At 65.2% G+C, this 26261-nt stretch overlaps 1 protein-coding gene across 1 annotated transcript; it reads right to left on the bottom strand.

Moving 5' to 3' along the window:
* PC (pyruvate carboxylase) lies at positions 1 to 25325 on the bottom strand. The gene is given in 23 exon segments (XM_064402244.1): positions 1 to 1100; positions 2524 to 2664; positions 4000 to 4248; positions 5890 to 6069; positions 7073 to 7317; positions 8567 to 8816; positions 9712 to 9952; positions 10623 to 10779; positions 11640 to 11861; positions 12903 to 12963; positions 12965 to 12993; positions 13589 to 13733; positions 14909 to 15091; positions 16125 to 16287; positions 17154 to 17272; positions 18771 to 18922; positions 19494 to 19612; positions 20029 to 20084; positions 20828 to 20973; positions 22294 to 22459; positions 23756 to 23887; positions 23889 to 23941; positions 25199 to 25325. Coding segments are annotated over 23 exon segments (3585 nt in total). The 3' UTR covers positions 1 to 851.
* Between the last annotated feature and the right edge of the window lie 936 nt (positions 25326 to 26261).

Genomic DNA, 26261 nt, shown 5'->3' with positions numbered 1-26261 from the left:
TGCTGTCAGTCCAGTTTTTATTGCCCGGGACCCCCAGACCGGGGGATGGGGGAGGGGGTGATGGGGGAGGGGCGGCCCCTCCCTCTCCAGTTCCTTTCCCCGCAGGGAGGGGGGGAGGGGCGGCCCCTCCCCCCCCCCCGAGTCCAGTTCAGTTCCCGCCCTTTTGGTCACAGGCTCCGCCCCCCTCCCCTCCCCCACCCCCGGGGGGCGTTTGGCAAAAGCAGAAAGGGGGGGGATGGGGGGTGGGGGAGGGGCGGCCACACCCACCCGACCCCTCCCCCCCAAAATCCTCCAGATCCCCCTAAGGCAGCTTGGCAGGGATGGGGGGAGGGGACCCCAAAAAATGGGGGGGGGTTGGGCGGCTCAAAATGGGGGGGGGGGGCACAAAATTGGGAGGGGCCCGCAGGAAATGAAGCCCCTCCCCCAAAAAGGGGGGGGACCGCCCCCCCAAACTCTGCCCCACCCCCCCGAGAAGTTTCAGCCCCCAAACCTGGGGTGAAATGCCCAAAAAATGGGGGAGGGGGCGCCCCAATTATTGGGTGTGCCCCCCCCCCCCCGAAATGGATCGTACCACCCTAAAAAAAGGGACCCCCCCCCAAATCAGGGGTCTCCCCCCCCCAAAATGGGGCGTTCCCCCAAAGCGCAACCCCCCCTTCACGGGGCACCTCCTAATTAAGACGTGGCCTCCCCCTAATTAAGACACGCCCCCCCAATTAAGGCCTTGTTGTACCGCCCACCAGGGGGCGCCACCCACGGGGGGGGGGCTCTTAAAGGGGCCACGCCCCATTTTTGCGAGGTCCTTTCCGGGGGAGTTTTGGGGGGATTTTTTCGGGGGGAAACCCCCCCAAAATCTACTCGATGACGGCGATGAGGTCCTCGCCCTCGAGGCTGAGCCCGGGGCGCACGTGCACCTTGGTGACCTTGCCCGCCACGGGCGCCGTCACCACGGTCTCCATCTTCATGGCGCTGAGGACGCACAGCGGGTCCCCCTTGGCCACCGTCGCGCCCTCCTTGACCCGCACCTCGACCACCTCGCCCGGCATCGGGGCGCCCACCTGGCCCTTGGCCCCCTTCTCGGCCTTGGGGTGCACGTGCATCTCCTGGGGGGGGGAACGGGGGGGTCGGGGTCACCAAAGGCACCCCAGAGGCACCCCGGAGTCACCCCAAAGGCACCCCAAAGTCACCCCAAAGTCACCCCAAAGTCACCCCCGAGGCACCCCAAAGTCACCCCAAAGGCACCCCAAAGTCACCCCGGAGTCACCCCAAAGTCACCCCAAAGTCACCCCAGAGTCACCCCGGAGTCACCCCGGAGTCACCCTGAAGTCACCCCAGAGTCACCCCAGAGTCACCCCAGAGTCACCCCAAAGGCACCCCAGAGTCACCCCGAAGTGACCCCAGAGTCACCCCAAAGGCACCCCGGAGTCACCCCAAAGTCACCCCAAAGTCACCCCAGAGTCACCCCGGAGTCACCCCAAAGGCACCCCAAAGTCACCCCGGAGTCACCCCAAAGTCACCCCAAAGTCACCCCAGAGTCACCCCGGAGTCACCCCAAAGGCACCCCGGAGTCACCCCAAAGGCACCCCAAAGTCACCCCGGAGTCACCCCAAAGTCACCCCAAAGGCACCCCAAAGTCACCCCGGAGTCACCCCAAAGTCACCCCAAAGGCACCCCAAAGTCACCCCGGAGTCACCCCAAAGTCACCCCAAAGTCACCCCAGAGTCACCCCAGAGTCACCCCGGAGTCACCCCAAAGTCACCCCGGAGTCACCCCAGAGTCACCCCGGAGTCACCCCGGAGTCACCCCTGTGTTCCTTCAAATGGCCTCAGAGCCCCTTAAAGGTTCTGGGAGTCCCCCCAAAATCCTCCCAGAGCCCCCCAAAATCCCCTCAAAGCCCTCAAAATGTTCTCAGAGCCCCCCAAAATCCCCTCAGATCTCCCTAAAATCCCCCAAAACCCCCTCAGAGCCCTCCAAAATCTCTTCAGATCTCTCTAAAACCCCCTCAAACCCCTCAAAATCCCCTCAGACCTCTCTGAAGTTGCTCAGAGCCCAAAAATCCCCTCAAATCCCTTCCAAACGCCCCCAAATCCCCTCAAATTCTCCCCAATTCCCCCTAAAATCCCCCCAAACCCCCCCAGCCTCCCCAAAATCCTCCCAAAAGCTCCCAAACTCCCCCCGAACTCACCCCAAATCCCCTCAAATCCCTTCCAAACGTCCCCAAATCCTCCCGAATTCCCCCCGAACGCCCCCAAATCCCCTCGAATTCTCCCCAATTCGCCCCAAATCCCCCCCAAATCCCCTCAAATTCCCCCCCAAATCCCACCAACCCCCCCAAAATCCTCCCAAAAGCTCCCAAACCCTCCCCAAATCCCGCCCCAACCCCCTCAAATCCCTCCTAAACGCCCCCAAATCCCCTCGAATTCCCCCCAAACGCCCCCAAATCCCCCCAAATCCTCTCAAATTCTTCCCAAATCCCCCCGAATCCCCCCCAAATCCCCCCCAGCCCCCCCCCAGCCCCCCGCCCACCTTGAGCGCCTGCGTGTCCCGGACCAGGATGGATCTCAGCTGCCCGTTGAGCTCGAAGAAAACCTCGCGCTGCCCGGCCGCGTTCAGGTCCCCGAGCGCCAGCGCCTTGATGTGCAGCGTCTTACCCCGCTCCAGCTCCACCTAGGAGTAAACCGTGTGTAACTGGTGTGTAAATGGTGTGTAAGGGCTGGATGTGCAGCGTCTGACCCCGCTCCAGCTCCACCTAGGAGTAAACCGTGTGTAAATGCTGTGTAAATGGTGTGTAAGGGCTGGATGTGCAGGGTCTGACCCCCCTCCAGCTCCACCTGCGAGTAAACCACGAGTAACTGGTGTGTAACTGCTGTGTAAGGGTGTCCAGGGGTCTGTAAGTGGTGTGTAACTGCTGTGTAAGTGGTGTGTAAGGGCTGGATGTGCAGGGTCTGACCCCGCTCCAGCTCCACCTAGGAGTAAACCACGAGTAAATGCTGTGTAAGTGGTGTGTAAGGGCTGGATGTGCAGCGTCTGACCCCGCTCCAGCTCCACCTAGGAGTAAACCACGAGTAAATGCTGTGTAAATGGTGTGTAAGGGTGACAAGGAGTGTGTAACTGGTGTGTAACTGGTGTGTAAGGGATGTGCAGGGTCTTACCCCACTCCAGCTCCACCTGCGAGTAAACTGGGTGTAAATTATGTATAAAGAGAGTGTAACTGGTGTGTAACTGGTGTGTAACTGGTGTGGAAGGGGCTCCAGGGCTGGGCAAGGAGTTCCAGGAGTGCACAAGTCCCAGTCCTCTCCCAGGCCCTCCCAGTCCCCTCCCAGTGCCCCCCAGTCCCCTCCCAGTGCCCCCCAAACCCCTCTCAGTGCCCTCCCAGTCCCTCCCAGTCCCTTCCAGTGAATCCCAACCCCCTCCCAGTCCCCTCCCAGTGCTCCCAGTCCCTCCCATCTCCCCCACCTCGAACTCCTCGGCGATGGTGGGCCCCTCGAGGAAGAGGCGGGTGCCCAGGCAGGCCCCAGTGCCCCCCAGTCCCTCCCAGTGCCCCCCAGTCCCCTCCCAGTGCCCCCCCAGTCCCTCCCAGTCCCTCCCAGTGCCCCCCAGTGCCCCACCTCGAACTCCTCGGCGATGGTGGGCCCCTCGAGGAAGAGGCGGGTGCCCAGGCAGGCCCCAGTGCCCCCCAGTCCCCTCCCAGTGCCCCCCAGTCCCTCCCAGTGCCCCCCAGTGCCCCACCTCGAACTCCTCGGCGATGGTGGGCCCCTCGAGGAAGAGGCGGGTGCCCAGGCAGGCCCCAGTGCCCCCCAGTCCCTCCCAGTGCCCCCCAGTCCCCTCCCAGTGCCCCCCCAGTCCCTCCCAGTCCCTCCCAGTGCCCCCCAGTGCCCCACCTCGAACTCCTCGGCGATGGTGGGCCCCTCGAGGAAGAGGCGGGTGCCCAGGCAGGCCCCAGTGCCCCCCAGTCCCCTCCCAGTGCCCCCCAGTCCCTCCCAGTGCCCCCCAGTGCCCCACCTCGAACTCCTCGGCGATGGTGGGCCCCTCGAGGAAGAGGCGGGTGCCCAGGCAGGCCACGGGCCCGAAGGTGCTGCTGAAGGTGCGGAACTCGTCGTAGACCTTGGGGTAGAGCGCGGCCGAGAGCAGCTCCTCGGGGCTGGGGGGGGCCCCGTGCCGCGCCCCCAGCTCCCGGCTCAGCGCCTCGAAGTCCAGGGGGGGCAGCGACGCCCCCGGGCGCCCCTCGACCCGCGGCAGCTCCTTCAGCACCTGCGGGCACCGCGGGTTGGAGCGGCGGCACCGGGACGGGGACGGGGACAGGGACACCATGGCAATGGGACATGGGAATGGGACAGGGGACAGGGACAGGGACAGGGGAATGGGACAGGGGAATGGGACAGGGACAGGGACAGGGACGGGGACAGGGACAGGGACACCATGGCAATGGGACATGGGACAGGGACGGGGACGGGGACAGGGGAATGGGACAGGGACAGGGACATGGGAATGGGACAGGGACAGGGACAGGGACAGGGACGGGGACGGGGACAGGGACACCATGGCAATGGGACATGGGACAGGGATGGGGACGGGGACAGGGGAATGGGACAGGGACAGGGACAGGGACGGGGACGGGGACGGGGACAGGGACGGGGACACCATGGCAATGGGACATGGGAATGGGACAGGGGAATGGGACAGGGACAGGGGCAGGGACAGGGGAATGGGACAGGGACAGGGACATGGGAATGGGACAGGGACAGGGACAGGGACGGGGACGGGGACAGGGACAGGGACAGGGACAGGAGAATGGGACAGGGGAATGGGACAGGGACAGGGACGGGGACAGGGACAGGGGACAGGGACACCATGGCAATGGAGGGGACAGGGATGGGGACAGGGACAGGGACAGGAACAGGGACAGGGACAGGAACAGGGACAGGGACAGGGACAGGGATAGGGGACAGAGACAGGGGACACCATGGCAATGGGACATGGCAATGGGACAGGGACAGGGAGATGGACAGGAATAGGGACATGGGACAGGGACAGGGGACAGGGACAGGGATGGGACAGGAACATGGGAATGGGACAGGGACAGTGCAATCGGGACACCATGGCAATGGGGGACAGGGACAGGGACAGGGGACAGGGACACCATGGCAATGGAGGGGACAGGGACATGGGAATGGGACAGGGACAGTGCAATCGGGACACCATGGCAATGGGGGGACAGGGGACAGGGGACACCATGGCAACAGGACATGGACAGAGGACATGGGGGGTTGGCATGGTAACAGGGCGAGGGACACCATGGCAGTGGGGTGGGTGCCATGGCAACCATCATTAAAAGCTGTTGCTAGGCTTGGGTGCCATGGCAACCACCATCAGGAACTGTTGCTAGGCTCGATTGCCATGGCAACCATGATTAGGAGCCAGTGTTAGGAGCGGGTGCCATGGCAACCAGTGATGGAGATGGCAGCAGGGATATCAGCGTCCTGTTGCCATGGCAACAGCCTCCAGTACATCCTCCCAGTCCCTCCCAGTGCCATCCCAGTCCTCTCCCAGTCCCTCCCAGTGCCATCCCAGTCCCTCTCAGTGCATCCCAGTCCTCTCCAGTCCCTCCCAGTGCATCCCAGTCCTCTCCAGTCCCTCCCAGTGCCATCCCAGTGCATCCCAGTCCCTCCCAGTCCCTCTCAGTGCATCCCAGTCCTCTCCAGTCCCTCTCAGTGCCATCCCAGTCCCTCCCAGTGCATCCCAGTCCTCTCCAGTCCCTCTCAGTGCCATCCCAGTCCTCTCCAGTCCCTCCCAGTCCCTCTCAGTGCATCCCAGTCCGTCCCAGTCCCTCCCAGTCCCTCCCCAGTGCATCCCAGTCCCTGCCAGTCCCTGCCAGTGGCCAGCAGGACGCACCCGGGAGCGGAAGGGCTCGGGGAAGCCCCCCGGGGGGACCCCGATGTGTCCCTGCAGGAACTCCACCACGCTGAGGGGGAAGGAGAGCTCGTCCGCGCGCGCCTCGGCCTCCTCCCGCGAGAGCCCGTTCTGCACCATGAACTGCGCCAGGTCCCCCACCACCTTCGAGGTCGGCGTCACCTGCGGGCCACCAGGGCCACCAGGGTCACCTCGGGGCCACCAGGGCCACCAGGGTCACCTCGGGGCCACCAGGGTCACCTCGGGGCCACCTCGGGGTCACCTCGGGGCCACCAGGGGTCACCTCGGGGCCACCTCGGGGTCACCTCGCAGTCCACTCCTGGGTTAACCCATGGGGCAACTCGGGGTCACCTTGTGGTCAACTCAAGGGGCAGCTCCTGGGTCACCTCATGGGTCAGTGTGGGGGAACCTCTTGGGTGAACTTTTGGGGTCATCTTAGGGGTCATTTCATGGGTCACCTTGTGGGTCAGTGTGGGGGGACCCTCATGGGTCACTTGGGGGTCACCACATGACCACTCGTGGTGGAACACCCACCCATGGAGACCACCCACCCCAAAAAGATCCTGCCACCCCATGGAGACCATCCTATGGAGATCCTCCCACCTACAGAGATCCTCCCACCCCATGGAGACCATCTGCCTTATGGAGACCTGTGGAGACCACCCACCCACGGAGACCACCCACCCCACAGACCCTCCACGCCATGGATACCCTCTGCCCCATGGAGACCACCCACCCCATAGAAATCCTCTACTCCATGGACAACATCTGCCCCATGGAGACCATTCTGTGGAGACCACCCACCCATGGAGATCCACCCACCCCACAGATCCTCCATGCCATGGACACCACCCAGTGGATATCACTCACCCCATGGAGACCACCCACCCCAAAAAGATCTTCCCAACCCCATGGAGACCATCTGCCCCATGGAGATCCTCCCACCCCACAGAGATTTTCCACCCCATGGACACCATTCTGTGGAGACCACCCACCAATGGAGACCACCAACCCCACAGAGATCCTCTACTCCATGGACAACATCTATCCCATAGAGACCTTCTCTTGGAGACCCCCCACCCCATGGACACCATCTCCTGAACATCCCCACCCCATGGAGACCCAGACCCCACAGACCCCCGTGCGGCCCCCAGGGCCACCCCACCTTGATGAGGTCCCCGAGCAGCTTGTTGGCCTCGGTGTAGGCCTTCTTGACCTCCTTGAACTTGTGGCCCAGCCCCATGGCGTGGGCCTGGAAGTGCAGGTTGGTGTACTGCCCGCCCGGGATCTCGTTCTCGTAGACGTCGGCGTTGCCCGACTTCATGGTGGCCGTGCAGTCGAAGGCGGCGTAGAGGCCCCGCGCCGCCTCCCAGTACTCGCTGTACTCGAAGACGCGCTCCAGGTCGATGCCTGGGGACAAGGGACACCGTGGGGACACCGTGGGGACACCGTGGGGACACCGTGGGGACACCGCGGGGACGCTGCGGGGGTGTGGCGTGGGGCGTGTCGTGGATTGGGAATGAAGTCGTGGCTCTGGTGGCACCTCCAGGAGTGTGGTGGCACCTCCGTGACCACTGTGGCTCCTCAAAGCCTTGGTGGCACCTCCAAACCCTTGGTGACATCTCAAACCCTCGTCATCCCCTTCAACCCTTGGTGACACCTCCAAACCCTTGGTGACATCTCAAACCCTCGTTGTACCCTTCAACCCTTGGTGACACCTCCAAACCCTTGGTGACATCTCAAACCCTTGGCGGCACCTCCAACCCTTGGTGACATCTCCAAACCCTTGGTGACATCTCAAACCCTCGGTGGCACCTCCAACTCTTGCTGTCCCTCCAAACCCTTGGTGGCCGCTCAAATCCTTGGTGTCCCTCCAGGTCTTGATGTCCCCTACAACCCCTGTTGTCCCTCCAACTCTTGGTGGCACCTCAAATCTTTGTCATCCTTCCAACCCTTGGTGACATGTCAAACCCTTGGTGGCACCTCTAACCCTTGGTGGCATCTCAAATCCTTGTTCCCTTCAATCCTCGGGGACATCTCAAATCCTCATTGTCCCCACAACTCTTGGCATCTTCTCCAATTCTTGGTGTTCCTCCAACCCTTGGTGACACCTCCAAATCCTCAGTGACATCTCAAACCCTTGATGTTCCTCCAACCCTTGGTGACACCCCCAAATCCTTGATGACATCTCCAACCCTTGCTGTCCCTCCAAACCCTTGGTGACATCTCAAACCCTCGTCATCCCCTTCAACCCTTGGTGACACCTCCAAACCCTTGGTGACACCTCAAATCCTTGTTGTACCCTTCAACTCTTGGTGACACCTCCAAACCTTTGGTGACATCTCAACGCCTTGGTAACATCTCAAACCTTTGATGACACCTCCAAACCCTTGGTGACACCCCAAACTCTTGGTGACATCTCAAAAATTTGTCCCTCCAAACCCTTGGTGGCACCCCAAACCCTTGGTGACATCTCAAACCCTTGGTGACACCTCCAAATTCTCGATGACATCTCAAACCCTTGCTGTCCCTCCAAACCCTTGGTGACATCTCAAACCCTTGCTGTCCCTCCAAACCCTCGGTGGCACCCCAACCCCTCCGTGTCCCTCCAGCCCTTGCTGTCCCCCTCGCTGTCCCCTCCACCCCGCGCTGTCCCCACCTGTGTCCAGGGGCGTCCCCCGCGCGCAGGCCACCACGGCGCCCATGCTGGGCTGCGAGGTCATGCCGGACATGGCGTCCACGGCCACGTCCACCACGTCGGCGCCGGCCTGGGCGGCCGCCAGCATGGAGGCCACGCCGGCGCCGGCCGTGTCGTGGGTGTGCACGTGCAGGGGCACCTCGGGGTGCTGCTCCCGCAGGGCCCCCACCAGCAGCCGGGCGGCCGCGGGGGTCAGCAGCCCCGCCATGTCCTGGGGAGGGGACACGGGGGTCACCCGGGGGTCACGGGGGGCGTGGGGACCCTCCGTGTCCCACCCTGGGTTGCTCCATCCCATCCTTGTCCCCAGCAGAGGCCACCGGTGTTGGTGGCCCCGGGGTGTCCTGAGGGGGTCACGGGGGGCGTGGGGACCCTCAGTGTCCCACCCCTCATCCAACCCGGCCTTGAACAACTGGGGAGCTCCAGATCCTCCCCAGGACCCCCAAATCCTCCCCAAATCCCCCAAATCCCTTTCCCAACCCCACCAGGATGCCCCAAATCCCCCCAGGACCCCCCAAACCCCCTCCAGGACCCCCCAAACCCCCCCCCAGGACCCCCCAAATCCCCCCAGGACCCCCCAAACCCCCCCAGACCTTGATGCAGAGCACGTGTGTCCCCACTGCCACCAGCTCCAGACCAACCCCATCCCATTCCCCCAAACCCAACCCCAACCCCATCCCATTCCCCCAAACTCAACCATTTCCCAACCACCCCACTCCCCCAAAACCCCCTCAAACCCCCCCAGGACCCCCCAAACCCCCTCCAGGACCCCCAAAATCCCCCCCAGACCTTGATGCAGAGCATGTGTGTCCCCACTGCCACCAGCTCCAGACCAACCCCATCCCATTCCCCCAAACCCAACCATTTCCCAACCACCCCATTCCCCCAAAACCCCCTCCAACCCCCTCCAGGACCCCCCAAATCCCCCCAGGACCCCCAGACCTTGATGCAGAGCACGTGTGTCCCCGCTGCCACCAGCTCCCCTTCCATTCCCCCCAAACCCAACCCCAACCCCAACCAACCCCAACCCCATCCCATTCCCCCAAAACCCCCCCAAATCCCCCCAAAACCCCCCCAGGACCCCCCAAACACCCCCAAACCCCCCAGACCTTGATGCAGAGCACGTGTGTCCCCGCTGCCACCAGCTCCCGGGCCAGCCCCAGGTAGTAGTCCAGGCTGTACTTGGTGCGCGTGGGGTCGGCCACGTTGCCGGTGTAGGAGAGCGCGGCCTCCACCACGGCGCCGGCGTTGCCCGCGGCCTCCACGCCCAGCAGCAGGTTGGGCACGTAGTTGAGGGCGTCGAAGACGCGGAAGATGTCCATGCCGTTGGCCACGGCCACCTCGCAGAACCTGGGGACGCGCGCGGCGGTCACGGGGGCGTCTGGGGGTGTGACGTGGGCTGGGGACGCTGCGGGGCGTCCCCGTGTCCCCAGGGGGTGTGGCGTGGGCTGGGGACACTGCGGGGTGTCCCCGTGTCCCCACGGGGTGTGACGTGGGCTGGGGACACTGCGGGGTGTCCCCGTGTCCCCATGGGGTGTTTGGGGGTGTGACGTGGGCTGGGGACACTGCGGGGCGTCCCCGTGTCCCCATGGGGTGTGACGTGGGCTGGGGACACCACGGGGCGTCCCCGTGTCCCCACGGGGTGTTTGGGGGTGTGACATGGGCTGGGGACACTGCGGGGTGTCCCTGTGTCCCCAGGGGGTGTGACGTGGGCTGGGGGTGCCGCAGGGTGTCCCCGTGTCCCCACGGGGTGTGACGTGGGCTGGGGACACCGCGGGGCGTCCCCGTGTCCCCGCAGTGTCCCCTCGATGTCCCCCCCTCACCGGTGCACCACGTTGTGTCCTTGCGTCCCCATGTACCCCGTGTCCCCCTTGTGTCCCTGTGTCCCCCCATGTCCCCCTTGTGTCCCTGTGTCCCCGTGTCCCCCCCATGTCCCCGTGTCCCTGTCCCTCACCGGTGCAGCACGTTGTGTCCCCGTGTCCCCCCCGTGTCCCCCTCATGTCCCCACGTCCCCCCTCACCGGTGCACCACGTTGTCGGGGTAGTTGGTGTAGCCCACGGCGTTGGCGCCGCGCAGCAGCATCTGGAAGGGGATGTTGGGCACGAGGCGCCGCAGCTCCCGCAGCCGCTCCCAGGGACACTCGTGCAGGAACCGCATGGCCACGTCGAAGGTGGCGCCTGGGGACACGCCCGGCCTCAGACACGCCACGTCAAGCCCCTCCCACCCTATTAACCCCTCCCCTCACTGCCACACCCCATTAAGCCCCTCCCACCACTGCCACACCCCATCAAGCCCCTCCCCTCACTGCCACACCCCATCAAGCCCCTCCCCTCACTGCCACACCCCGTTAAGCCCCTCCCCTCACTGCCATACCCCATCAAGCCCCTCCCCTCACTGCCATACTCCATTAAGCCCCTCCCACCACTGCCACACCCCATTAAGCCCCTCCCATCACTACTACACCCCATTAAACCCCTCCCACCACTGCCACACTCCATTAAGCCCCTCCCACCACTGCCACACCCCATTAAGCCCCTCCCCTCACTGCCACACCCCATCAAGCCCCTCCCACCACTGCCACACCCCATGCTGCTGCCCCACCCTGTTAACCCCCACCCCTCCCTGCCCCGCCCCACTCCTCACTGCCACACCCCATTAAACTCCTCCCACCACTGCCACACCTCATCAAGCCCCTCCCCTCACTCTCCCACCCAGTTAAGCCCCTCCCCACCCTATTAAGCCCCTCCCCTCACTGCCATACTCCATTAAGCCCCTCCCACCACTACCACACCCCATGAGGCTCCTCCCACCACCACCACACCCCATTAAGCCCCTCCCATCACTGCCACACCCCATTAAGCCCCTCCCACCACTGCCACACCCCATGAGGCTCCTCCCACCACTACCACACTCCATTAAACCCCTCCCCTCACTGCCCCACCCCATCAAGCCCCTCCCTGGTGCCCCACCCCCTCATGCCCCGCCCCCAGGCCCCGCCCCCAGGCCCCGCCCCCGGCCCCGCCCCGGCCCCGCCCACCTCCCCAGGTCTCCATGCTGCAGAGCGGGCTGAGCGCGTGCGCCACGAAGGGCGCGACGCGGGCGAGGTCGCGGGTGCGCACGCGCGTGGCCAGCAGCGACTGGTGCGCGTCGCGGAAGGTGGTGTCGGTGAGCAGCAGCCCCCGGTGCGCCCGCAGCGCCCGCGCGAAGCCCCCCGGGCCCTCGCGCTGCAGCACCGCCCGCAGCCCCGCCGGGGGCGCGCCTGCGGGCACAGCGGGTCAGGGGCAACCACGGGGGCAACCACGGGGGGCAACGGGGGCACGGGGCAACCACGGGGGCAACCACGGGGGGCAACGGGGGCACGGGGCAACCACGGGGGGCAACGGGGCGGGGGGCTGTAAAGGGGGTCAGGGGGCAACCACGGGGGGCAACGGGGCGGGGGGCAACCATGGGGGGCAACCACGGGGGCAACAGGGCAGGGGGCAACCACGGGGGGCAACGGGGCAGGGGGCTGTAAAGGGGGTCAGGGGGCAACCACGGGGGGCAACGGGGTCAGGGGCAACTATGGGGGCAAAGGGGCGGGGGGCGCCTGCGGGCACAGCGGGTCAGGGGCAACCACGGGGGGCAACGGGGGCACGGGGCAACCACGGGGGGCAACCACGGGGGGCAACGGGGCGGGGGGCTGTAAAGGGGGTCAGGGGGCAAAAGGGGTCAGGGGGCAACCATGGGGACAACGGGGCAGGGGGCAAAAGGGGCAGGGGGCTGCTAGGGGGGCAGGGGGCTGCAAAAGGGGTGGGGGGCTGCAAAGGGGGCGGGGGCTGCAAAGGGGGTCGGGGGCTGTGAGGGGGACACGGGGCAAAGGGGGCGGGGGGCTGCGAGGGGGCAGGGGGCTGCAAAAGGGGTGGGGGGCTGTGAGGGGGCAGGGGGCAGTGAGGGGGTCAGGGGGCTGCAAAAGGGGCGGGGGGCAAAAGGGGGCAGGGGACAGCAAATGGGGCAGGGGGTAAGGAGGGGGCAGAGAGGGGTCAGTGAGGGGGCTCAGGGGTCATGGAGGGGGTCAGTAAAAGGGGCAGGGGGCAGAGAGGGGGGTACAAGGGCAGGAAGGGGGTGACAGAGGTGGCACTGGGGGGTCAGGGGGTGTCACTGGGGGGCTCAGGGGGGTGGCACACGCCCAGGGCACGTCGGGCATGGGACACGTGACAAGGACACACTGGGGACACTCTGGGGACACCCTGCGGACACCCTGGGGACACCCTGGGGACACCCTGGGGACACATCGGGGTCACATTGGGGACACGCCACTCACCCATGGGCACCGGGGGGGGCGTGGGCTCCACCAGCGCCGCCTTGGCCTTCACGGGCAGGGGGGGTGCTGGGCCCGTTCACCATCACGTGACCTGGGGGGGGGGGGCGGACAGGTGTGACACGGGGGGTGACAACCCCAGGGACCCCCCCAAGAGCCCCCCAAAGCCTTCCCAGCCCCTGCCAGGCTCCTCCCAAACCCCACAGCAGAGGCGTTTGGGGGTTTTTTTGGGGGGTTTCTCACACCTGGGCACACCTGGGGGGGCAAACCCCACACCTGGGCACACCTGGAGATGCCTGGGCTGGGATCCTCCACCCCATGGGGGCCCAGGGGTGTCCACAGAACCCCCCAAAATCCCTCGCAGCCCCCGAGAGACCCCCCCAGGTACCCTCAGCTGTACATTTACCCCCCCAGGTGTATTTTTATCCCCCCAGGTGTATTTTCATGTCCCCTAGGTGTAGTTTTATGCCCCCCAGGTGTGTTTTTATCCCCCCAGGTGTAGTTTTATGCCCCCCAGGTGTAGTTTTATGCCCCCCCAGGTGTGTTTTTATCCCCCCAGGTGTACATTTATCCCCCCCAGGTGTGTTTTTATCCCCCCAGGTGTACATTTATCCCCCCCAGGTGTGTTTTTATCCCCCCAGGTGTACATTTATTCCCCCCAGGTGTATTTTTATGCCCCCAGTGCTGACCCAGGTAGTGCAGCAGCTTCTGGGCGCGGTTCTGGCCCGGCCGCAGGTGGAAGAGCTCGGGGTTCTCGTCGATGAACTGCGTGTCAGCCGCGCCCGCCAGGAACTGCGGGTGGGCCAGCACGTTCTGCAGGAACGGGATGTTGGTCTGCGGGGACACGGGGGTCAGGGGGCGCCGGGACCCCCGGGCTGGGGCAGCCGGGACCCCCGGGGTGGGGCAGCCGGGACCCCCGGGCGGGGGCACACAGAGACCCCCGGGGTGGGGGCACACAGAGACCCCCGGGGTGGGGCAGCCAGAGACCCCCGGGGTGGGGGCACACAGAGACCCCCGGGGTGGGGCAGCCAGAGACCCCCGGGGTGGGGCAGCCGAGACCCCCGGGGTGGGAGCACACAGAGACCCCCGGGGTGGGGCAGCCAGAGACCCCCGGGGTGGGGCAGCCGAGACCCCCGGGGTGGGAGCACACAGAGACCCCCGGGGTGGGGCAGCCAGAGACCCCCGGGGTGGGGCAGCCGAGACCCCCGGGGTGGGAGCACACAGAGACCCCCGGGGTGGGGGCACACAGAGACCCCCAGGGTGGGGCAGCTGAGACCCCCGGGCTGAGGAGGGGCTGGGGAGGGGCTGGGGGCAGCCAGAGACCCCCGGGATGGGGAGGGGCTGGAGAAGGGTCATGGGGCACCAGGAGCCCCCCGGGGCTGGGGAGGGGTCAGGGGGTGCCCAGAGACCCCCATGCTGGGGGCAGCCAGAGACCCCCAAAGCTGGGGAGGGGCTGGGGGAACTCGGAGCCCCCCGGACACCCCCAAACTGAGGGGAGGGGGAGAAAGAGGGGCCTGGGGGGCTCCTGGGGGGCACGGAGGGGATGTCAGGAGCCCCTAAATCCACATGGGGGACATCAGGACACCCCCAAATCTGGGTGTGGCACTGGAGGGACATCAGGACCCCCTTAAATCCACATGAGGGACACCCAGACCCCCCCCAAATCCCTGTGCAGGGCGTGGGGGGGGTCACCAAGCCCCCCCAAACCCCACGTCCCCCCAAAATCTCCGAAATGCTCTCATGCATCACCTCAAGATCCCCCCAAACCCAGCCTGGGTCACACCGGACCCCCCCAAGACCCCCAAAGCCCTCCTGGCTCACAGCAGCCCCCTCCCCAACCCCTCGTGCCCCCCAAAACCCCCCTCAAGGACCCCCCCAATACCTGCCACACCCCCCAATATCCCCCCAGCACCCCCCAAATCCCTTCCTGCCCCATTTTCCCTCCCCCAAACCCCTCGTGCACCCCCTGAACCCCCCCCAAATCCCCCCCAAAGCCCCCCCGGGCCCACCTTGACCCCCCGGATGCGGAACTCGGCCAGGGCCCGGCTCATCTTGGCTGCGGCCGCCGGCTGGTCCGGCCCGTGCGCCACCACCTTGACCAGCAGGGAGTCGTAGTGGGGCGAGATCAGAGCGCCCTGGAACGCCGAGGCCCCGTCCAGGCGGATGCCCATGCCCTCCCCGGAGCGGAACACCTGCGGGAGAGACCCCAAAATCCAATGGAAACAACCCCAGAGCTGTCCCCATCCCCGGGGCTGTCCCTGTCCCAGGGGTGCCCCAGTGCTGTCCCGGGGGTCTGGGGCTGTCCCCATCCTGGGGCTCCCGGGGGTCCCGGGGGTCCTGGGGCTGTCCCCATCCTGGGAGTCCCGATGCTGTCCCCATCTCGGTGCTGTTCCGGTGTTGTCCCTGTCCCGGTGCTGTCCATGTCCCGGGGGTGTCCCAGGGCTGCCCCAGGGGTCCCAGTGCTGTCCCCATCCCGGGGCTGTCCCGGTGCCCTGGGGTCTGTCCTGGGGGTCCCGGTGCTGTCTCTATCCTGGTGCTGTCCCCATCCCGGGAGTCCCGATGCTATCCCCATCCCGGTGCTGCCCCAGTGCCCCGGGGCTGTCCGGGGGTCCCGGTACTGTCCCTGTCCCGGGGCTATCCCCGTCCTGGGGGTCCCGGTGCTGTCCCGGGGGTCCTGGGGCTGTCCCAGTGCTGTCCCCGTCCCGGTGCTGTCCCCATCCCGGGGCTGTCCCTATCCCGGTGCTGTCCTGGGGGTCCCGATGCTGTCCCCATCCCGGGGCTGTCCCGGTGCTGTCCCGGTGCTGTCCCGGGGCTGTCCCGGGGCTGTCTCCATCCCAGGGCTGTCCCGGGGCTGTCTCCATCCCAGGGCTGTCCCTATCCCGATGCTGTCCCCATCCCAGGAGTCCCGATGCTGTCCCCATCCCGGTGCTGTCCCGGGGCTGTGCCGGTGCTGTCCCCATCCCGGTGCTGTCCCGGGGCTGTGCCGGTGCTGTCCCCATCCCGATGCTGTCCCGGTGCCCCGGGGCTGTCCCCGGGTCTGTCCCGGGGTTCCCAGGGCTGTCCCCATCCCCGGGCTGTCCCAGTCCCGGGGGTCCCAGGGCTGTCCCGATGCTTTCCCCATCCCGGTGCTGTCCCGGGGCTGTCCCGGTGCTGTCCCGGGGCTGTCCCGGGGCTGTCCCGGGGTCTGTCCCGGTGCTGTCCCGGGGCTGTCCCGGGGTCCCGCACCTCGATGCGGCCGGTGTCGGGCTGGAAGCCGCGCGCGGGGTCCTCGGTGGTGACGCGGCACTGGATGGCGCAGCCGTTGACGCGGATCCGCTCCTGCTGCAGCCCCAGCTCGGGCAGCGAGCGGCCCGCGGCCACCTGCAGCTGCGCGTGCACCAGGTCCACGCTGGGGACACGGGGACACGCGGGGACACGGGGTTAGGGGTACAGGGGACATGGGGGGACACGCTGGGGACACGGGGGACACGGGGTTAGGGGGGTACAGGGGACATGGGGACACGCGGGGACACGGGGGACAATGGGTCAGGGGGGTACAGGGGACACGGGGACAATGGGGGGACAGGGGGTCAGGGGACACAGGGAAACGCTGGGGACACAGGGACACGGGGGACACGGGGTTAGGGGTGTCACGGGACAGGGGGACACGCGGGGACACGGGGTTAGGGGTGTCACGGGACAGGGGGACACGCGGGGACACGGGGACAATGGGTCAGGGGGGTACAGGGGACATGGGGACACGCAGGGACACGGGGTTAGGGGGGTACAGGGGACATGGGGACACGTGGGGACACGGGGTTAGGGGTGTCACGGGACACGGGGACAATGGGGGGACACGGGGACAATGGGTCAGGGGGGTACAGGGGACATGGGGGGACACGCTGGGGACACGGGGGACACAGGGTTAGGGGTACAGGGGACACGGGGACAATGGGGGGACAGGGGGTCAGGGGGGTACAGGGGACACGGGGACAGCGGGGACACGGGGTTAGGGGGGTACAGGAGACACAGGGACAATGGGAGGACACAGCATTTTTGGGGTCCCCCCTGCAGTTTCTGGGCTGCCCCCTGCCGTTTTCGGTGTCCCCCTTCCATTTTTGGGGTTCCCCTGCCGTTTCTGGGCTTCCCCCCACCATTTTGGGCTCCTCCCCCGCGGTTTTGGGCTCCTTCCCCACGGTTTTGGGTTCCCCCCCGCAGTTTTGGGGTCCCCCCCGTGGTTTCGGGGTCCCCCCCAGTTTCGGGGTCCCGGCTCACTCGGTGATCTCCTCGGTGACCGTGTGCTCCACCTGCAGCCGCGAGTTGACCTCGATGAAGTAATAATCCCCGCTCTGGTCCACCAGGAACTCCACGGTGCCGGCGTTCTCGTAGCCCACCTGGGACCCCCGCCCTGTCAGGGGGGGCTGGGCGGCCACGGGGCCCCCCCAGCCCCGCTCCCGGAGCCCCCCAGGGTCCCCAAGGGTCCCCAGTGTCCTCCTGGGGGCCTTCCCATGTTGTCCTGGTTCCTCGATGTTCTCCTGAGCCCCCAGTGTCCACCTGAGCCCCCACAACGTCCACCTGATCCCCCAGTGTCCATCTTAGTCCCTCAATGTCCACCTGAGCCCCCCCAATGTCCACCTTGGTCACCCAGTGTCCACCTCAGTCACTCTATGTCCACCTGGGTCCCCCAACGTCCAGCTCTGTCCCTCAATGTCCATCCTGGTCACTCCATGTCCACCTTGGTCCCTCAATGTCCACCTGAGCCCCCTCAATGTCCATCCTGGTCACTCAGTGTCCACCTCAGTCCCTCAATGTCCACCTTGGTCACTCAATGCCCACCTCAGTCCCTCAATGTCCACCTTGGTCACTCAATGTCCACCTCAGTCACTCCATATCCACCTGGGTCCCCCAACATCCAGCTCTGTCCCTCAATGTCCATCCTGGTCACTCAATGTCCACCTGAGCCCCCCCAATGTCCATCCTGGTCACTCAATGTCCAACTGGGTTACTCAGTGTCCACCTGTATCCCTCAATGTCCATCTTGGTCCCCAATGTCCATCCTCGTCACTCAATGTTCACCTCGGTCACTCAATGTCCACCTGGGTCCCTCAACGTCTTCCCCATTCCCTTGGGGTGTCTCCAGAGTGTCCCACTGTCCCCAGGGCTCTCCCCAGGCTGTCCCCGGCTGTCCCCACAGTGTTCCCACTGTCCGCCAGGGCTGTCCCCACTCTCCCCAGGGGTGTCCCCTCAGTGTCCCCGCTGTCCCCAGGATGTCCCGGGCTGTCCCCGCTGTCCCCACTGTGTCCCCACTCTCCCCAGGGGTGTCCCCTCAGTGTCCCAGGCTGTCCCCAGGATGTCCCCAGGGGCGTCCCCAGGGGTGTCCCCACTGTGTCCCCACTGTTCCCAGGCTGTCCCCTCAGTGTCCCCGCTGTCCCCAGGCTGTCCCCAGGGTGTCCCCACGATGTCCCCGCTGTCCCCAGGATGTCCCCAGGGGTGTCCCAGGCTGTCCCCAGGCTGTCCCCAGGGTGTCCCCACGATGTCCCCAGGCTGTCCCCAGGGTGTCCCCAGGATGTCCCCTCAGTGTCCCCACTGCCCCCAGGCTGTCCCCACTCTCCCCAGGGGTGTCCCCACGATGTCCCCACTGTCCCCAGGGCTGTCCCCTCAGTGTCCCCACTGTCCCCAGGGGTGTCCCCACTGTGTCCCCACTCTCCCCCAGGCTGTCCCCTCAGTGTCCCCGCTGTCCCCAGGATGTCCCCAGGGGTGTCCCAGGCTGTCCCCACTGTCCCCAGGGTGTCCCCTCAGTGTCCCCAGGCTGTCCCCAGGGTGTCCCCACGATGTCCCCCGCTGTCCCCAGGATGTCCCCAGGGGTGTCCCAGGCTGTCCCCAGGGTGTCACCTGCCGGGCCAGGCGCACGGCGTCGTCGGCCAGGCGGGCGCGGAGCTCCGGGGGCAGCCGCGCGGCCGGGGCGATCTCCACCACCTTCTGGTGCCGGCGCTGCACCGAGCAGTCGCGCTCGTAGAGATGGACCACGTTCCCGTGGCAGTCACCTGGGGGGCAGGAACCCCAAAAATGGGATTGGGAACCCCAAAAATGGCACTGGGAACCCCAAAAATGGGCTAACAGACCCCAAAAATGGAACTGGGAACCCCAAAAATGGCACTGGGAACCCCAAAAATGGCACTGGGAACCCCAAAAATGGGCTAACAGACCCCAAAAATGGAACTGGGAACCCCAAAAATGGCACTGGGAACCCCAAAAATGGAACTGAACACCCCAAAAGGGACCTGCACCGAGCGGTCGCCCTCGTAGAGATGGACCACGTTCCCGTGGCAGTCACCTGGGGGGCAGGAACCCCAAAAATGGAACTGGGAACCCCGAAAATGGAACAGCAGACCCCAAAAATGGATCTGGGAACCCCAAAAATAGAACTGGATACCCCAAAAAGGGACGTGGGAACCCCAAAAATGGCACTGGGAACCCCAAAAATGGAACTGGGAACCCCAAAAATGGGACTGGGAACCCCAAAAATGGGCTAACAGACCCCAAAAATGGCACTGGGAACCCAAAATGGAACAGGGAACCCCAGGACTGGGCTGGCAGAGCCCCCGCAGGCCGTACCCAGGATCTGGACCTCGATGTGCCGCGGGCGCTCGATGAATTTCTCCACGAACAGGTCCCCGTTCCCGAAGGCGGCCAAAGCCTCCGAGGTGGCGCGGGAGAAGTTCTCCCTCCAGCTCCTGCGGGACCCCAAAAGTGGCTCCCCAAATTCCAGGGATTGCCCCAAAACCCAGGGAGCCCAAATTCCAGGGACCCCCAAATTCCAGGGACCCCCAAAACCCAGGGATCCTAAATCCAGTGACCCCAAAATTCAGGATATTTATTCCTGCCTCGAGTTCCCCCCAAACGCAGGGACCCCAAATCTTGGGGATCCCAAATCCAGGAATCCCAAATCTTGGGGATCCCAAATCCAGGAATCCCAAATCCCAGGATACCCCCCCACCCCAAATCCAGGAGTCCCAAATCCAGAGTGCCCAAAATTCCGGGGTCTTCCCAAATCTGGGATCTCCCCCCCCCAACATTACCCCAAATTTGGGTACCCCAAAACCTGGGGTACCTCAAACCCTGGGATTCCCCTAATCCAGGGTCCCCTCACCCCAATTTTGGGGTCCTCCCAGATTCAGGATTTGGGGCTCCTGAGGGTTGGGATTGCTGCGGATTTGGGGGTCTGGGGGCGTGAGAGCTCCTGGAACTTTGGGGTTCTGGGGATTTGGGGTTCCTGGAGAACCCCAGTCCTGGGCATTTGGGGTCCAGGGATTTGGGGTTCTGGGATTTGGGGTTGCTGGGGAATTTCATTTCCCAGAGATTTGGGACTCTGGGGATTTGGAATTCCTGAGGGATTTGGGATTTTGAGCGATTTGTGTTCCTCTGCATTGGGGGTCTGGGGGATTTGGGGTCTGGGGGATTTGGGGGTCTGGGGATTTGGGTTTCTAGGGGATTTGGGGTCTGGGGGATTTGGGTTTTGTGGGATTTGGGTTTTTGGGGGATTTGGGTTTTGGGGGATTTGAGGTCTGAGAGATTTGGGGTCTGAGGGATTTGGGATCTGGGGAGATTTGGGGTGTGGGAGATCTGGGGTCTGGGGGATTTGGGGGATTCGGGATCTGGGGGATTTGGGATCTGAGGGATTTGGGTTTTGGGAGATTTGGGTCCTGGGTAATTTGGATCCTGGGGGATTGGGGGTCTGGGGGATTCGGGGTCTGGGGATTTGGGTTTCTGAGGGATTTGGGATCTGGGTAATTTGGGGTTTGGGGAATTTGGTTCCTGGGACACTTGGGGTCTGGGGGATTTGGGTTTTAGGGGAATTGGGGTTTGGGGGATTTGGGGTCTGGGGGATTTGGGTTCCTGGGCGCTGGCATTCCAGGGGATTCGGGGTTCCGGGGCTTTGGGGTCGGTACCTGGGGGGCCCGGACCACCCTCATGCCGCGGCCGCCGCCGCCGTGGGCGGCTTTGAGGATCACGGGGAACCCGACCCGGGCGGCGAAATCCTGAGCCTCGGCCAGCGCCGACACCGGCGACGGCGTCCCCGGCACCACCGGCACGCCTGCGGGCACGGCGGCTCAGGGACCCCAGAACCCCCCTGGAATCCCTGAAATACCCCCCGAAACCCCAAAATCCACCCTGGAATCCCTGAAATACCCTCTGAGATCCCAAAATCCCCCTTGGAACCCCCTGAAATACCCCCAGACACCAAAAATCCACTCCAGAATCCCCAAAAATACCCTGTGAGACCCCAAAACCCCCCCCTGAAATCCTTGAAATACCCCCTGAAACCCCAAAATCCCCCTGGAATCCCTGAAATACCCCCCGAAACCCCCCAAAATATCCCCAGACCCCAAAAATCCCCCCTGGAATCCCTGAAATACCCCCCGAAACCCCAAAATCCCTCCTGGAATCCCTGAAATACCCCCTGGAACGCCCCAAAATATCCCCAGACCCCAAAACCACCCCTGGAATCTACCTTTAAACCCCGCCAAATCCCCTTTAACCCCCCAAATCCCCCTTTAAAACCCCCCAACCCCCCCCCAATCCCATCCTAACCCCCCCAAATCCCCTTTAACTCCCCCAACCCCCCCCCAAATCCCCTTTTAACCCCCCAAATCTCCTTCTAGCTCCCCATAACCCCCCCAAATCCCCTTCTAACCCCCCCAAACCCCCCCCCAAATCATCTCCTAACCCCTCCAAACCCCCCTTTACCCCTCCAACCCCCCTTTAACCCCCCCAAACCCCCTCCTAACCCCCAAAATCCCCTTTTAACCCCCCAAATCCCCTCCTAATTCCCCATAACCCCCCCAAACCCACTTTTAACCCCCTGAAACTCACCTTTAACGCCCCCAAACCCCCTCCTAACCCCCCCAAATTCCCTTTAATCCCTGCAAACCCCCCTTTAACCCCCCCCAAATCCCCTTTTAACCCCTCCTAACCCCCTCCTAACCCCCCCAAATCCCCCTTTAACCCCCCCAAACCCCCCTTTAACCCCCCTGAGCCCCCCTTTAACCCCCCCAAATCCCCATTTAACCCCCCCAAACCCCCTCCTCACCACCCCAGACCCCCTCCTCACCGCCCCGAGCCCCCATTTAACCCCCCAAACCCCCTGCAAACCCCCCTTTAACCCCCCCAAATCCCCTTTTAACTCCCCCAAACCCCCCTTTAACCCCCCCAAACCCCCCTTTAACCCCTCCAACCCCGTTTTAACCCCCCCAAATCCCCCTTTAACCCCCCCAAACCCCCCCTTTAACCCCTCCAACCCCGCTTTAACCCCCCCAAATCCCCATTTAACCCCCCCAAACCCCCCTCCTCACCACCCCCAGACCCCCCTCCTCGCCGCCCCGAGCCCCCTCCCCGGCCCCCCGGGACCCCCCACCGGCGGCGATGGCGATGGCCCGGGCCTCCACTTTGTCGCCCATCTTGCGGACGACGTCGGGCCGCGGCCCCACGAAGCGCACGCCGGCGTCCAGGCAGGCCTGGGCGAAGTCCGCCCGCTCCGACAGGAACCCGTAGCCCGGGTGGATGGCGTCCACCTCGTTCTCCTGGCACGGGGACAGCGGCTGCCGGGGGGCTCGGGGCCACCGGGGCACCCCCGAGGGCGACCGGGGGGCTCGGGGCCACCGGGGCACCCCCAGGGACCACCAGGGCACCCCCGAGGGCTACCGGGGGGCTCGGGGGCTGCCAGGGCACCCCCAGGGACCACCGGGGTACCTCCAAGGGCTACCGGGGGGCTCGGGGACATCGGGACACCCCCAGGGGCTTTGGGGCCACCAGGGCACCCCCAGGGACCACCCGGACATCCCTGGGGCCACCAGGGCACCCCCGAGGGCTACCGGGGGGCTCGGGGCCACCAGGGCACCCCCAGGGCCACCAGGACATCCCCAAGGGCTGCCAGGGGGCTCGGGGACATCGGGACATCCCCGAGGCTGCCAGGACACCCCTAAGGACCACTCGGACATCCCCAGGGACCACCGGGACATCCCCGGGGCCACCAGGACATCCCCAAGGAACTTTGGGGCCACCAGGGCACCCCCAGGGCTTTGGGGGGCTCAGGGCTGCCAGGGCACCCCCAGGGACCACCAGGGCATCCCCAGGGACCACCAGGGCACCCCCAAGGGCTACCGGGGGGGCTCGGGACTGCCAGGGCACCCCCCGGGGCCACCAGGACATCTCCAGGACTTTGGGGGGTCATGGGCTGCCAGGGCACCCCCAGGGACTACCCGGACATCCTTGGGACCACCAGGGCACCCATAGGGGACACCCAGACATCCCTGGGGCCACCATGACACCCCCAGGGACCCACCAGGGCACCCCCAGGGACCACCAGGGCACCCCCGAGGGCTACCGGGGGGCTCAGGACTGCCAGGGCACCCCCAGGGCTTTGCGGCCACCAGGGCACCCCCAATGTCCCCTCTCTGTGTCCCCCCCTCCCCAATATCCCCCTCCCAGCTGTCCCCAGCTATGTCCCCCCATGTCCCCAGCTGCCCCCAGGTGTGTCCCAGCTCTGTCCCAGCTGTCCACAGGTGTCCCCCCATGTCCCCAGATGTGTCCCCACGTGTATCCTAAGTGTCCCCCCGTGTCCTCCTGTGTGCCCCCAGGCCCCCAGGTGTCCCCAGGTGTATCCTACGTGTCCCCAGGTGTGTCCCACATGTCCCCAGGTGTGTCCCAGCTGTCCCCAGGTGTGTCCTACATGTCCCCAGGTGTGTCCCAGCTGTCCCCAGGTGTGTCCCAGCTGTCCCCAGGTGTACTGCAGCTGCGTCCCCCCATATCCCCAGCTGTCCCCCGTGTCCCCAGCCGTGTCCCCCGTGTCCCCCATGTCCCCAGCCGTGTCCCCTCACCTGAGCCACGCGGATGATGTCGGGGATGTGCAGGTAGGCCTGCACGGGGGGCAGCCCCCTCCCCACCAGGTACGCCTCGTCCGCCTTCTGCCGGTGCATCTGGCCCGTGTCCTGCTCCGAGTACACAGCCACCCGTGCGGATGCCCAGCTCCGTGCAGGCCCGGAACACGCGGATGGCGATCTCACCTGGGGACATTGGGGACATTGGGGACACCCTGGGGACACGGGACAGGGACAGGGACACAGGGACAGGGACAGGGACACAGGGACAGGGACACAGGGACAGGGACAGGGACACAGGGACAGGGACACGGGCACCGTGCGGATGCCCAGCTCCGTACAGGCCCGGAACACACAGGCAGTGACTTCACCTTGGGGGACAAGGGGACATTGGGGACAAGGGGACATGGGGACACCTGGGGGACACTCTGGGCACACGGCCACCATGCAGCTCCTCAGCTCTGTGCACGCCCAGGACACGTGGGTGGTGACTTCACCTTAGGGACACTGGGACACCCTGGGGACACCCTGGGGACACCCTGGGGACAGCATGGGGACACTCTGAGGACATGGAGACACTTGGGGGACACCTTGGGGACATGGGGACACCCTGGAGACATCTGGGGACATCTGGGGACACCCTGGGGACACCCTGGGGACACTGGGGACACCCTGGGGACACCCTGGGGACAGCATGGGGACACTGGGGACACTCTGAGGACATGGGGACACCCTGGAGACATCTGGGGACATCTGGGGACATGGAGATACCCTGGGGACACCCTGGGGACACTTGAGGACATGGAGACACTTGGGGACACTCTGATGACACATGGAGACACTTGGGGACACCTTGGGGACACGGGGACAGCTGCTTGGCAACCTCAGCTGGGGCCACACGGGGTCAGGGGGGATTCAAGGGACACCGGGGGCTCAGGGGGGTCTTAGGGGGGGGGGGGGGGGGTCTTAGGGGGGTCACAAGGGGGGGGTCTCAGAGGTGGCTCGGGGGGGTCTCAAGGGGGAATAAAGGGAGGGGGGTCTCAGGGGGGTCACAGGGGAGTCTCAAGGGGGGGTCTCAGAGGGTGGTTCAGAGGGGTCTCAGGGGTATCTCAGGGGGTCTCAGGGAGTCACAGAGGGGTCTCAGAGGGTCCCGGGGGTATCTCAGGGGGTCTCAGGGGGGTCTCAAGGAGTCACAGGGGTATCTCAGGGGGTATCTCGGGGGGTATCTTGGGGGGTATCTCGGGGGGTCCCGGGGGTCTCAGGGGGTCTCAGGGGGTTTCAGAGGGTCCCGGGGGTATCTCAGGGGGTATCTCGGGGGGTATCTTGGGGGGTCCCGGGGGTCTCAGGGGGTATCTCGGGGGGTATCTCGGGGGGTCCCGGGGGTCTCAGGGGGTATCTCAGGGGGTATCTCGGGGGGTATCTCGGGGGTGCCGGGGGTCTCACCGCGGTTGGCCACCAGCACCTTGCGCAGGGGCCGGTAGCTGACGGGCCGGGCGGGCCCGGGGGGGCCCCGGAGCAGCCGCAGCCCCAGGAGGGCGCGGCCCCCGCGGGGGCGGCACAGCTGGAACATCTGGGGGGGGAAGGAAAAATGGGGGGGGGGGTCAGCGCGTCAGTGCAGCCCCCCAACCCCCCCCACGGGGAGAATCCCCCTCCCCTCCCCCCCCGCTCCCCTCTGCCCCACTGACCTTTGACCCCCCCCGGACTAAAAAAGCCCCTGGGCCCCTCCCCCACCTGCTCCCCCTCTGCCCCAGTGACCTTTGACCTCTTCCCCCCGCTTTGATCTCCCCTTGCACGGGGGTCTCCCCCCAAAATCCCCCCCAAAAATTCCCGCAAAAAAATCCCCAAAAATCCCTCCAAAATCTCCTAAAAATCCCCCAAAATCCCTCCAAAACTCCCCTAAAATTCCTCCAAAATCCCTCGAAAAATCCTCCCTAAAATTTCCCCCAAATCCTCCCCAAAATTCTCCCTAAAATTCCCCCAAACCCTCCCCAAAATTCACCCAAAATCCTCCCCGAAATTCCCCAAAAATCCCCCCAAATCCCCCCCCCGCACCTGGATTTTTACACAACGCCCCCCCTTTGCACACTCAGGGTCCTGCCGGGCCTGTCCCCCTTGCACAACCCCTCCCCCTCCCCCCTTGCACAACCCCCTCCCCCACCTTGCACAACCCCCCCGAAATCCTCCCCAAATCCCCCCCCTTGCAAAAACACCCCAAAATCCCCCCAAAATCTCCCCCCTTGCACAAATCCCCCCCTTGCACAGACCCCCCCCCACTTTGCACAACACCCCCCGCACAAATCCCCCCCCAAATCCCCCCCTTGCACAGTTGCCCCCCTTGCATAAATCCCCCCAAAATCCCCCCCAAATCCCCCCTTGCTCAACCCCCACCTTGCACAAACACCCCCAAATCCCCCCAAAATCCCCCCCTTGCACAAATCCTCCCCTTGCACAAATCCCCCCAGAATCCCCCCAAAATCCCCCCCAAATCCCTCCTTGCACAACCCCC

This window comes from Passer domesticus, chromosome 37, assembly GCF_036417665.1.
Source record: "Passer domesticus isolate bPasDom1 chromosome 37, bPasDom1.hap1, whole genome shotgun sequence".
Taxonomy (NCBI): domain Eukaryota; kingdom Metazoa; phylum Chordata; class Aves; order Passeriformes; family Passeridae; genus Passer; species Passer domesticus.
This window is presented reverse-complemented; position numbering and strand designations above follow the sequence as displayed.